The sequence below is a fragment of the Musca autumnalis genome, unplaced genomic scaffold, assembly GCF_047663935.1.
Source record: "Musca autumnalis isolate F117 unplaced genomic scaffold, ASM4766393v1 scaffold_3, whole genome shotgun sequence".
Lineage (NCBI taxonomy): Eukaryota > Metazoa > Arthropoda > Insecta > Diptera > Muscidae > Musca > Musca autumnalis.
This window is the reverse complement of record NW_027411866.1, coordinates 163,053,055-163,066,519: the sequence shown is the minus strand read 5'-3', so window position 1 is coordinate 163,066,519 and position 13,465 is coordinate 163,053,055. Positions and strand designations below refer to the sequence as shown.

The 13,465-nt window shown below is 35.8% G+C and overlaps 1 protein-coding gene across 19 annotated transcripts in view; it reads right to left on the bottom strand.

Annotated features, from left to right (window-relative positions):
- Window positions 1-343: 343 nt before the first annotated feature.
- The window catches only part of Ypel (Yippee-like), a 133,209-nt gene continuing 120,087 nt past the window's right edge, over window positions 344-13,465 (bottom strand). For 18 of the 19 annotated variants that reach the window (XM_073975189.1, XM_073975187.1, XM_073975192.1 and 15 more), the window contains exons 5-6: window positions 10,539-10,706; window positions 344-2,280 (exon numbers count right to left, since the gene is read on the bottom strand). In XM_073975189.1, coding sequence (XP_073831290.1) covers window positions 1,871-2,215 — 345 coding nt within the window. In that variant the 5' untranslated portion in view covers window positions 2,216-2,280; window positions 10,539-10,706 and the 3' untranslated portion in view covers window positions 344-1,870. Of the gene's footprint in view, window positions 2,281-10,538; window positions 10,707-10,844; window positions 12,104-13,465 lie in introns of those variants that run through there. The other variant, XM_073975200.1, reaches the window with a different exon arrangement.

Genomic DNA, 13,465 nt, shown 5'->3' with positions numbered 1-13,465 from the left:
TTAAAGGCATAGCTCTTAACGTTGTATTTGGTAGCATGAAAGTGCTCAAATTAATAAACGCGTGTATGCTTTAAGCATTTTCAATATTATTTTGGGGAGAGCGGGAGGCTTTTTGAACAAGAAAAAGTTATGGTCCAAACAAAAATTATTGAACATTGGAAATTTCGAAATATGATACCAATGATATTCTTTTCTTTGGGAGGGAAGATTTAGAGACAGAGAGTTTGTGTTCCTTTTTTTCAAAGCATAAGAAAATTTCTTTTTAAAATGTGACCCTAATGGGAAAATATATGTGTCTGTAAGGAGTGTCTGCATGTGTTGTATGTTGTGTGTGTGTTTTAAATTTGTTTTTCTTTCTAATATTTTTGTCCTACATAGGTGGGTCAATGATTGATGTGTGGTGGTGGTTGATTAGTTTTATGATTGGCATGTGGACATGTGTGTGTGTAGATTACATTTCTATATAGGATACATTTAATAAAAAATAATTATTATACTTGTTTTGCATTAATTAATTTCATAATTATCTAGCACTGCATGTAGACATCCCAGTGAACCTTTTTCCGGAAAAATATGAATGATGGATAGAACATTTTTATAATAATATTGGAATTGTGGAAATTTTTTAAACCAAAACTTTGTAACAATTTGGGGACAGGATATAATATCCATCCATCCATCTTCAGTCTTTTTTTAGTGGAGAAGCTTTGCAGGAAGTGAAGGAAATTGTTCGTAAAGGATTTTCAATTTTTATTTAGATTTTATTTTAAAATAAAATTTAAATCAATTTTCACTTGACTTCAAAAAGATATGAATGAAAATTGTTTGCATTAAAAATCTAAAAAATGAATAAATTTCTGATTAGAACTTCATTTTTTCTCAAAAGTTCGAAAGATAAATAATCAATTCGTTTTAGTGTTTTTAAAATCCAAACTTGATACCAGCAAATTGCCAAAAAAAACTTTAATGGAAATGTTCACTGGGATGTAATTGAATTCCATTGGGAGGAATACAATTTAATTGAAAAAAATATATAACTACATACTAATAATAATAATTATACATATGCATCTATATAAAGTAGAAACACACTCTTAAATTCAAACCTTTCTACAATAAAGGAAAGAAAAATTAATACAAAAAATAATGAACTCCGTCAATATAGGCAGGCGGCAGACAGACATAACGACAATCAAAGCATTGCAAATCCCTTAGTTTGCAGCTCCTTCTTCTTCTTCTTCTCTACTACAAAAGCTTAATGGTCCTCTTTCATGTCATCGTTCTAGTACTAATTACTACTATTTGTTGTTGCTGTTGTATTGTTATATAGTGGTGTCCAGACACAATGTATATATGAAAATAAACCAAATACTGCTGTTTCTTGTTTGATTTGCAATCTCATATCACTTTCGACAATCACCAGCAGCCTACGCAATATGATTTACATATATATGGCTGTGTGTATGTATGTTTAGTTGTATTTTAAACTATTTAGCTGTTTTAACTTATTTACTCTCCACTGGCGCTTTACTATATTGTTAGTTTTGTTTTTATTTTTCTTATTGCTGTAGATGCTGATTTAGAAATGTTGATCATATTGTTGTTGCTGTTGTTGTTTTTGAATGGGTTTTGGTTTTATACTAAACTCCCGGCCACTACTTCTCCCCGAACCAGTGCTCGCAACGTTGCCGTTTATCACGTTCCATCGTTGTTTTAATTGTTGTTTTTGTTGATGTTGTTGTTGTTCTTTTTCTTATTCTTAGCAATAATGTCTGCATTTCTTTTGCTCTTGCACTGCTGCTGCTGCCTTTACACATTACAGAACATTTGACATTCGATAAACGTCCATTGCTGTGTTTGCTGCCTTTGTTCAATCCCAGCCATTTTCTTTAATCATATGTGCCAGTTCTATAATATATTTGCCTTCTTTATATTTTTGACTCGATTCATAGGCATGCTCATATTTCCAACCCAATGGAGTTTTACAACATTCACAATAAATATCGGCCACAGCATGTAGGCCGGTTAACAGTACCCTTTCTTCCGTTTGTCCACAGCCGACATTGACAACGGAATTAAAGAGGTATGCTGGTCCTTGGCTACCCTGAAATGATTTTGAGATAAGCTCATCGTGTGACGCTAAATGAGCTCGGCAATGAACACATGAATAGGTCCGATTTGTGGACGGTAAATAAGCTTGAAATGTTTTCACCATTTTTGCTGTTGTTGTTATTGTTATTATTTAGTAGAGGTGCAGTGTTGTTGTTTTGTTGATTAAAGCTGCAAATAAGTAAAGACAAATGGGATAATTAAGAGAACTTGAAATAAGGTATTGTTAAAAGCAACAACAAAATAAGTGACAAAAGACTGGAAAAAAATCTTTTTGCGGGAAACCTCCTATAGATATTTATACAGTTTTTTTATCAATAAATATTTTAAGATTCATTAAATATTGTAAAGTTTGTGAGAAGTTAAAATTTCATCAATTCTTTATATGTCTCTGCTTTAATTATTCGATTAGAAAAAATTAAAAATTCCACGTGATTTTAATTTTCAGGCTAATAGATGTTATAAGAAAACAATAAAAACAATTAACCATGACTCAATATTAAATTATATAATTTCTATAATATTAAATGTTTCATATTTGCCCCAAAGCAATATAAAAGATGGAAGTCACGACATTAAAAACGTTTCATGTTCTATATTTTTCACATGACCTCATTCCAATGAGTTTCGGTTTCCACCTTTATGAAAAAGAATGAATTGACATTTTCTGCCAATAAACTTATTTTGACATTTAATTCCCCGACCAAAGATATAGTCCTTAGAAAGAGCATATGACCGCTATCCTTGCAATTTCTCACGAACAACCAGAAGCGATAAGGGGGAAATCTGTTCTCATATTAATAAGTGCAGCCATTTTTATACATACCCTCAGCCTTTACGGCCAAAAATGTGCCTCATCGAAATAACAGTTTTAGACCCCAAGTATGTTTGGACGAAATTCCTTTCAGACAATTTGGAGTCGATTTAGCCATGTCTGGCTGACTGGTGCGCACGATAACTCTCGAACGGATCAACCGATTCGAACCAAATTTTGAGTATAGTAATATTTTGTCCAAGCTTAGTTTAAGTTCAAAGATGGGCCATATCGGTCCACTCCTTCGGTTACCTCCCCCACAAAAGTTCAAAATTTGTCTGTAAACTGATGTGAACTCTTGAAGGGAGCAATCGATTTGGTCCAAACTTTGCACATCGTATTTTTCCTTCCAGATATGGATCGGGTTCGAATATGGACTTTAACGGTCCACTCTTTCGGGTACCTCCCACACAAAATTCCGATAAACTGAAGTTTAAGAGCTCCTCTCGGATCGTTCTGAATTTTTTTCAGTAGGTTGTACTTGCTGCTCCCTTTACGAAGGTGCACTTATTTTCTTGCGTAAGTCCATACATCCTGAGATATTGGCCAAAAGCTCCATGAAACCCTAACGGCACCAACAAAAATGGCAAACCCGCAAATGGCAACTCGCAGGGAGTTTCTGATTGGTGCGAACTTTGCACATCATATTATTTCATCCAGTCATGTATCAGGTTGGAATATTTATATTTATTTATTTTCTACAGCAGAAAGGTATAACGAGGAAAAGTATGAAAGCAAGCATTCAGTGCGAAGGAAGGTATGCTTATCATTGCACTATCCTTACTATGATATTAAAACTGTCTTGCATTTCAGATACAACCTAGTCCATTCGTGTCGCGGTGTATAAAGTTGTCACTTTTTTCAACAAGTGTCGGGCCCACCGGCCAGCATAAAATTTTGGCGTCAGGTACCTACCCTGATAACTTCTGCTAGGGACTGAACTCCTATTTAACCGATCTTACCACCTTTTTCCACGCGAGGAATATGCAGACATCCGCCACTAAATCAACGGCCACTCTGTTCACCGCATTGTCTGCGCAGGACTGCGCAGTATAGAAGATAGTTGAATGTCGTTGTTGTAGCAGCATATAACCCTACGTAGAAGCATAGGTTTGATGCTGGGTTGGCAGCCGCTGGCCGAAACACTACGGTTTCGGGTCAATCCGGTACGAAAGAACCCGCTGCCGTGGGATTGGTTGAATGTCGTGGTCGATGGTGGCAGAATTCTGACCGCAAACTGCCCCAAAATTCTAGGGGTCACATTTGACACTTCGTGCACGTCGTCCGAGCATGCCACAGCTATCTGCGACAAACTGAAATATAGGAACAAGGTCCTCGTTCTGTGGTAAGCTATGCGGCGCCAGTTTGGTCCTCGAATTTATTTGATATGCATTGGGAAAAGATTCAAGCTTGTCAGAATGCCTCCCTGAGAACATCAATAGGGTGCCTCCTCAAGACTTCAGTGGACCATCTACATGAGGAAGCAAAGATACTTGCAGTAAAGCAACACAATGAGATGCTTTCGTTGCAGTACTTGCTAGGATGTTATCGTGAGACCATCCCAATCACCATCTGGTGGATAGGCCCGACACATTCAGGCGAATCAAGGAGAATATCTACGATCTAGAGGAAGAGGGGTCCAACGATACAGGAGAGAACCCCTAGATCAACAGGTATATCAAGCAGGCTTAAATAACATTCGCACAGATGCAGTTCCTAAAGCCATAAGCAAATATAGGGCGAATAAAGTCCTCGGAGTACAAACCCCATCTATCGCAGCTGAGGAGCGTCAGCTGCCACGACAAACCAGAGTAGTTTTGGCTCAACTACGGCCGGGATATTGCAGTCTCCTAAATTCTTATTGGGCGGAAATCGACCGCGCCGTGCAAGACATCTGCCCAGTATGCGGCATGGGCCCGCACGACATAAAACACCTTTTCAACTGCCCTGCCAAACCTACTCATCTAACTCCAGTGAATCTGTGGTTACATCCATCGAAGCAGCCAATTTTCTGGAACTGGAGATAGACCCAGCGCCAGATTGAACAGAAGAGCGAACACACAAACATAATAATAAACACTGTTTCAACAACAGCAACCACTAAAGTGGGTCTAGTAGTAACGGCGATTAGGCCAATTTTATGATATAAACGACGCCAAGTAAAAAAAAAAAAACAACGAACACACAATTTTATGACGATCCGAGAAGTGTTCCTAAACCGACAAAATTTTCGAAATTTTGTGTGGGAGATACCCGAAGGGGTGGACCGATGTAGTCCATATTCGAAACTGATCTATGTCTGGAAGAATCGGGTTCACCTTTGAGAGTTATTGTGTGCATCATTTTAGCAAAAAATGTTGAACTTTTGCGGGGAGATGGTACCGGAAGGTGTAGACCGATATGGCCCATCTTCGAACTTGATCTATGTTTGGACAAGGGCCTAATTGGTTGATCCGTTGTCTGAAACGGATTTTGTCCAAACATACTTGGGGTATAAACATATTTCGATGAAACAAACAAGTGTATATTATACAAGGAATTTATTATATGTAATTTGGGCGTTATAATATAGCTAATATTAAAATCCGAGCCGATTTTGAAATTTTTCTTTAGGATTCTTAGGAGTCTTTTAGCGACAACACCCACTTGTGCGCTCCGTGAACGGTTCTCTCTTCACACATCCCTGCTCTAGAGGTCGCCCGTTTCGGCTCCGTGTTAAGTTAAGCCTCTCAACAACAAAGGTATTGAATTTGGTTATGATTGGAAAATATTTAGGAACCAACATTAGCTATATTCTGGAATTTTTTTCTGTAGGAATATTTTTGAATCTGGTGTAGTTTTTTTATACGAGGCAATACTTTTTTGAAAGAGCTTTACAGATCTCCGAGATATGACTAAATAAAAATTGGTGTACAAATTACAAAAAAATATATGGATAGTCATTCTCAAGACGCAATAATTTCTTAAGCAACCGGTATATTTTACTGAATTTTCAAAAAAAAAAATAAATAAATAAAAACCAGTAAGAAAGGATCAAAGTCGGGTGGGGTACACTATATAATACCGTACACCACTGTGAATATGTAAAATATATATGGGAGCTAAATCCAAATCAGAACAGATTTCGATATAATTTTTCACATTTATTTGTAGACCAAATTCCGTCACATAGTCCAAATTATATCAAAATTGGACATATATAGAGTGTTTCGTGCATCAAATACCTCATATCGGTCGAAAATATATATGGGAGCTATATCCAAACCTGAACCGATTTCGATATGATTTGGCACAGTTATTTCTAGGCCAAATCCCGGCAAACAATTCAAATTTGATTGAAATCGGATATATATAGCTCGTTTCGTGCATCAAATACCTAAAATCGGCTGAAAATACAAGGTGGCGCAAAAGTAATCCTCTTAACAGAAAATGCAATAGATTTTGCGATTGGCCCCTAATGTCAGTTCTGTTTTGACATTTGTGTAATAAACACATGCGAAATACACGTTAATAAACAATGTTACGCTACACTGCTCCAGAAAGCGGAATATTGGTGACTATTTATTTGACCAATAATCGGTCGGTGACTTTGGCACAACGAGCATTTCGTCGCAGATCGCCTGATTTGACCGCTCCAGACTTCTTTTTGTGGGGCTTTTTGAAGTCGCGGGTTTATGTCAACAAGCTTCAAACTCTTTCAGCTATTAAAGACAATATCCGGCAAGAATGTGAGGACCTATCGCTGGAAGTTTTGGCCAAAGTGATGGAAAATGCCATAAAAAGGGCTCAAATAACAATAGTCTGTGGCGGCGGCCATTTATCTGACATCATATTCTCGACTTGGTGTAAAAAAAATTAAAAGACCAAATAAAAATAATCCACAAGAAGAATCAAAGTTTTTCATTTTTTTTTTAAATTACGGCCAAAAAACATCGGAAGTTTACTTTTGCGCCACCTTGTATATATGGGAGCTATATCAAAATTTGACCGATTTCTATATAATTTGGCACACTTATTTCTAGACTAAATACCGTCGCACATTCCAAATTTGAAATTGAAATCGGACATATATAGCGTGTTTCGTGCACCAAATGCCTTAAATCGGGCGATAATGTATATGGGGGCTATATCCAAATCTGAACCGATTTTTACCAAAATAAATAGCGTTCGTCCTTTGGCCAAAAATACTATCTTCCCAAATTTTCATGCGAATCGGACAATACGTATTTGTTTACAAAAATACATGGACAGACGGACATGAGTAAATCTACTCAGAAAGTGATTCTATGTATATCTATAAAAGGAACTATGGGTCTATCTCGTTTCCTTTTGCATGTTACAAACTAATAAACAAAGACACAACACCCCTTACCACAAGGTGGTGTAGGGTATAAAAAATGTATCGAATATTTTCTTACCCAGACCGAATATCGAAATGAAAATGACGACGTTGAAAGAGGAAATAATTCAATATAAGGGGTTACTACCCCTACTTATCACTTTCAAAAAATAAATAAAATAAAAGAAAGTCGTGTGTCTCGAAATGTCATTTTTGAAGCTCGAAAACGAATGTACTGATCATGGCAGAACTACCAGGTAGTGGTATCACACCAGCTGATAGAATATGAAAAGTCAAATCCCTTTATAAAAAAATTATTTTTGTTGTAATTTCCCCAACAACATAAAGAAAGTTTTGACATAACATATTCAAAATTTTACGATGCCACTACCTGGGTAATTGTGCCATGGTACTGATCTTATATTTTGAAGAGCTTATTAAATATGTAAAATATTGTCTTTAAACTAGACAAATAAAAATACACTTAGCTCCGAGAATTTTTAAAAAAGTTATAACTAATGTTAAAAATAGGAAAGTTAAAATTTTTTATGAAAATTATATTTTTGAGAAAGATGCTTTTTGAAAATAACTTTTTTTCTCCAAAACCTATAGCTATCGGCACTTCTTTTATAAGTGCCGAAAACTTTAAAGGTAGGTGTATTCTTAAATAATATTCTCTTGGATTTTTATTGAGAAAATACTCTTACTATATTCTTAACAAAGTCCTGACTTTATTTGAATGCAACATTTATGATTAAGTTTTTATAGCATATTTAAATTGTTCATCAATTTGCTTGCGTTTTAGGCCAATTGCGGGGGAATTCATAAGCCAAATGAATCTTTGTAACCATGGAAGAACAGGTAACAGACAATAGGTCTGTACGATAACCCAAAAATTTGTATGAATTCGTACAAATTTTTACTGAATGCTGTTCGATAACAAAATTATGTCTGTACGATAACCCAAAAATTTCTACAAATTCGTAGAAATTTTTGCTGAATGCTGTTCGATAACAAAATTATCCAGCAAAAGAGAGCGAGTTTGGAGAGATTTTTGGAGAGTTTTGTGACTGAGAACTTGCAAATTTTTGCTGGGAAAATTTGTCCCGCTAAAAATTTACAAGTCTGATCAGCTGACTTTTAATCATCTGTTCAATGTAAACAATTCGAAATGTTAACATTTTTACCAAGAAAAGCGTTGTGGATAAGATTAAAGCATTAAATAAGTAAACTGCAATTTTAAAATTTATGTTTTTGTTCCGTTTGGTTTAAAATATCAAAAGGAACAAAAACAAATTTCATACATTTTCGGAAACAGCTGACTTTCTTGCAAGTTTTTGCAAAATGCTGTTCGATAACTTTCTGCAATTTTTCTTGCTTGAGAGAGTAAAATTCACTGAGAGAGGTTGCTGGAACTGACTGAGTAATTATTGCTGGGAAAGTTATCGTACACACCTAATGCTATAACAAAATAAAAAAACACAAAAATTTGGGAAAAAAATCCGTGTTTTACGTCAACTTTAGCTTAATATTGTGGATTAAAATAAAAATTTTGAAAAATAGATATTATAAAAATCTATACCGCTTAAAGACAAGGTTATTAGGTTCTTAAAACTCCCAGCGACACATATGAAGATCGGCCTATTCGTTTTCCACCGTTCGATCGTTGACACTGCAAATCGCTTTTACAAGCAAAGGATTTTATTATTTTTCAAAACCAATGATTCCAAAATAATTTAAGATTTGCTCTTTCAGATAAAAAAGGTCTGGCCTGCACAACTGGCGATAACCCCTTGAGACTATTTGTCGTAGGGGTCGATTATGGGCGACTCAATAGAAACTAAAATAAGTGAAACGAAAGAACATTTTGTAAAATTTGTTCAATATCAGTATTAATTGTAAAAAATTAACAGTCTGTTTTGCCGACAAAGATATACCATCAACTTGTGTGGACTGAAACTTTCATCGAATCGAATACGGCTACGCAACCAAAATACTTTTCCCAATAAGTGGATCTTATTTTTGGTAGTCATTTCTTTTCGATAGATATCGCGCCCACCAGTCATTTCAGTTGGTCACCGTATAATTTAGAACTTTTTGGAAAACCACGTCAGGATGCATACACTTGACCACGAAAAACATAATATCGCTGTAAACAGGACCACAAGGAGTAGCTTTGGTATAAATTTCCAGAGGATTTTCCAACAGATCTTAAAATGCACTTAAACATCAATTTTGGACTATTTTGGGGGAGGTAGATGAAGGAGTGCACCGCTAGGGCTCATCTTCAAAGTCAAAACTAACGACCCCTTAATAATTTCTGTTGGTTTGTTGTATAAAAAAATAGGTTTTTTAATTATTTGAAATAAATAAATGAAATGAGTATAAATCCTGATTTCATGTAGGGCAAATGTGAAGATTGTAATATACAGTGAAATTGAAAGTCGGTTCATAAAATTTAGAAAGTGTCACGACTTTGGTCCAAAGTACAGAAACAAATATTTTATTGGAACAACTCTAGTTTAGTAAAAACTCTCCGATATCTCTTGATCCAGAGAAGGTATCACAACATATAGCTCCATTTTGGAAAGGCTAAAGTGGGAGCTATAATCTGACATACATTAACCGGGCACCCATAATGGACCCATTTTCGACTTTTTGAGGGTTTTATGGAAAAATCCGGGTCCAAAAATCAGTTTTTTGGTTATATCACCTGACCACCTGGAAATAACCCCATTATATGACCACTTGTTGGATAGGTATTTCCATATGATACCCATTTTGTAGCAATCGGTTCAGTAGAGCCGGGTCCAACCCGGGTTTTGTACCCGGACTTTCGGGTCCAATAACCGGGTAACCGGGTCCCCCAAGAAAATTATACATTTCCGTGATCAGCGCAACAATATCTACCTCTGGTAAAAATTTCAAAAAAATCGGAGAGTTTTTACTAAACTAGAGTTAAGCCATTTTATTTTATTTAGCAATTCTTAAATTTTTTTTTATATTTTTCAATATTGGCTGCCGCATTATGCGGCCCATACGCTGTGGGCATGCAGTACAGCATTTGAACTTATGAACTTTCAAAAAAAAAAAACACATTTTTCAAATCAAACACTTCTCAAAATCGACATTTGATCCAATAAGAATAAATATTTATAAATTACATATAATACTGAATTTGTAAAATCTCAAAAAATGATATTTACATTTGCAAACTTTTGTTCACTTATTTGTTGCATTAACATTACCATTAATTACATCTTAACATTAACTTACTCTTTGTTTGATTTTTGTTGTAATTTTTTTTGGGGGCAAAATGCTTCCTCTTTCTTTGTTGGCGGTTTTATTTTTCTGAGTCGAGTGCTTGCTTGTTGCTGCTACCGCTTGTGGTATACAAGTTGCGACTGTTTGTTTACACAAAATGATCGTTTAAAATTTTTCAATCTAAAAATAACGAAAGAAAAAAAGGCACATTTAATTTAAAGAAACGACACAATTTTTTAAAAAAGAAATCTGACATTTAAATCTAAAGCAAAAAAATTAAATTAAAAAACGAGGCTAGACCACATAAACAACACTTACTTCAAAGTTCGAAATTTTTTTAAATTGAAACTAGGTATAAAAAAATCAAGCAACAATGTAGCAAAAAAGTACACACGCGATAAAGTTGTAGATAAAATCGTACTACTTTTTGTTGTTGTTGTTTTTTTATTATTATTTTTTGCCACAATTTGTGGTTGGATTTATTTCTTTAATAAATATTTTGTATTTTGGCTTCTTTGACTTGCGATTTGTTATGATTTTCTATGTTTTTTTTTTTTTTCACAGTGAAACAAGTCTTCCGCGCAAAAAATAATTAGAGCAAAAACCAATCAGTCAGTCACTCAGTTTGGTTGTTTTTTGTTTCTTTATTTCTTAACGAGTTAGGCAGCTGGTGGGCTATCAGCTCTACTACCACTGGAGAAACCACAACTAAACGTTCCAAAGAGTCACACGAGAATGAAATGTAATGTTGTTGCATACACCACACGGATGGATGACTGCCTAGCTGGCTGGCTGGCTGACTGCACCACGACCGACAGACACAAAGAAAAGATATCCACCAGCAGACACAGACGGACAGACAAATAGATAGACAACGAACGACACCAATAATAACAAATGGACGCGGAGCACGGCGACGGTATCAACCAGAATTCGCAGCAAAATCGAATTTTCGTATTCACGACGTTCACTTTGCAGAATGAAGAAACAGCTTACAAAAAAGAAGCCAGAAGCTTGTCTATGAAAACTGCAATAATAGCGTACCGAACGAAGAAAACAGAAACGCATGCATTTGCTGCAGCGGCAGTATGACGACTATGATGGCAGTGTTGGACTCTGAATGAATCGTCGTTGCTGTTTTGTAAATAGCTTGAGCATTGTGTGACTGAATGACTGGTTGGTTGGCTGGCTCTCTTTCTCTGTTTTTTTGGTCCCACCACACAGCCAAACAAACATGCAAAACCCGCGGTGGCGATGACTGTTTGTGTTCCTGCTGTTTTCTTTGAGATTACTTTTTTTTGTATGTGAAAAATAAATGCACAACGCTTGGTCGCTCGGGTGAATGCAATTGCAAAAGAAAAAGGGGATCACGACAACAACAGCTGCTGTTGGAGTCAACAAACAGGCAGGTATTGGGGGTATATGTATAAACAAAAACGACAAAACACGCTCCCTCACTCAGTCAACCGCCCAACCATTCAACGTTTCTTTTTAACTTAACAACGCATAACAATAACTAAGGATTACAGAGAGTGGGGAATAGCTGTGGCGGTATCAGCAGCGGTCTTGGTGAGGTTGATGGTCGTAAGGTAGATACTCCAGAATAATAAAACCAGTCATTAGAATGAATACAAGCAAATGTCGTATTCTTCCTTGTCGTCAACAGCTGTTTTTTGTTTAGCACGTTTTTTGCTTTGGTCTTGTGTCTGTTTTTTTAATTATATTTTATTACGTTTAAATTGTTGATGATTTTTTTCTGTTTTTGTAATTTGGTTTTCTTTATTCTTTGAACAGAATACAAACACATAATAATTGTATTTATTGTTATTGAAACAGTCAAACAGGGCTATAGAGAAGAAAATTGTGACCTTCGTGTCGGATATTTTTCTATGGAACAAAAATTCAAATTAATCAACACATTAATCACAAATTAAAACCATCAGACCTATAGAAAAAAACCACAGACCTGTCGGTCTGAAATTTTTTCCATAGAAAAAAACCCACAGACTTGTCGGTCTGAAATTTTTTTCTATAGAAAGAACCCAACAGACCTAACGGTCTGAAATTTTTCCTATAGAAAAAAACCAACAGACCTGAAGGTCTGAAATTTTTCTATAGAAAAAACCCAACAGACCTAACGGTCTGAATTTTTTTTCTATAGAAAAAACCCAATAGATCTGACGGTCTGAATTTTTCCTATAGAAAAAACCATCAGACCTGGAGGTCTGCAACTTTTTTCTATAGAAAAAAACCATCAGACCTGGAGGTCTGCAACTTTTTTCTATAGAAAAAAACCATCAGACCTAGGGGTCTGCAACATTTTTCTATAGAAAAAACCATCAGACCTAGGGGTCTGCAACATTTTTCTATAGAAAAAACCATCAGACCTGGGGGTCTGCAACTTTTTTCTATAGAAAAAACCATCAGACCTGGGGGTCTGCAACTTTTTTCTGTAGAAAAAAACCATCAGACCTGGGGGTCTGCAACTTTTTTTTATAGAAAAAACCATCAGACCTGGGTGTCTGCAACTTTTTTCTATAGAAAAAACAATCAGACCTGGGGGTCTGCAACTTTTTTCTATAGATAAAACCATCAGACCTGGGGGTCTGCAACTTTTTTCTATAGAAAAAACCATCAGACCTGGGGGTCTGCAACTTTTTTCTATAGAAACAACCATCAGACCTGGGGGTCTGCAACTTTTTTCTATAGAAACAACCATCAGACCTGGGGGTCTGCAACTTTTTTCTATAGAAAAAACCATCAGACCTGGGGGTCTGCAACTTTTTTCTATAGAAAAAACCATCAGACCTGGGGGTCTGCAACTTTTTTCTATAGAAAAAACCATCAGACCTGGGGGTCTGCAACTTTTTCTATAGAAAAAACCAACAGACCTGGGGGTCTGCAACTTTTTTCTATAGAAAAAACCATCAGACCCAGGA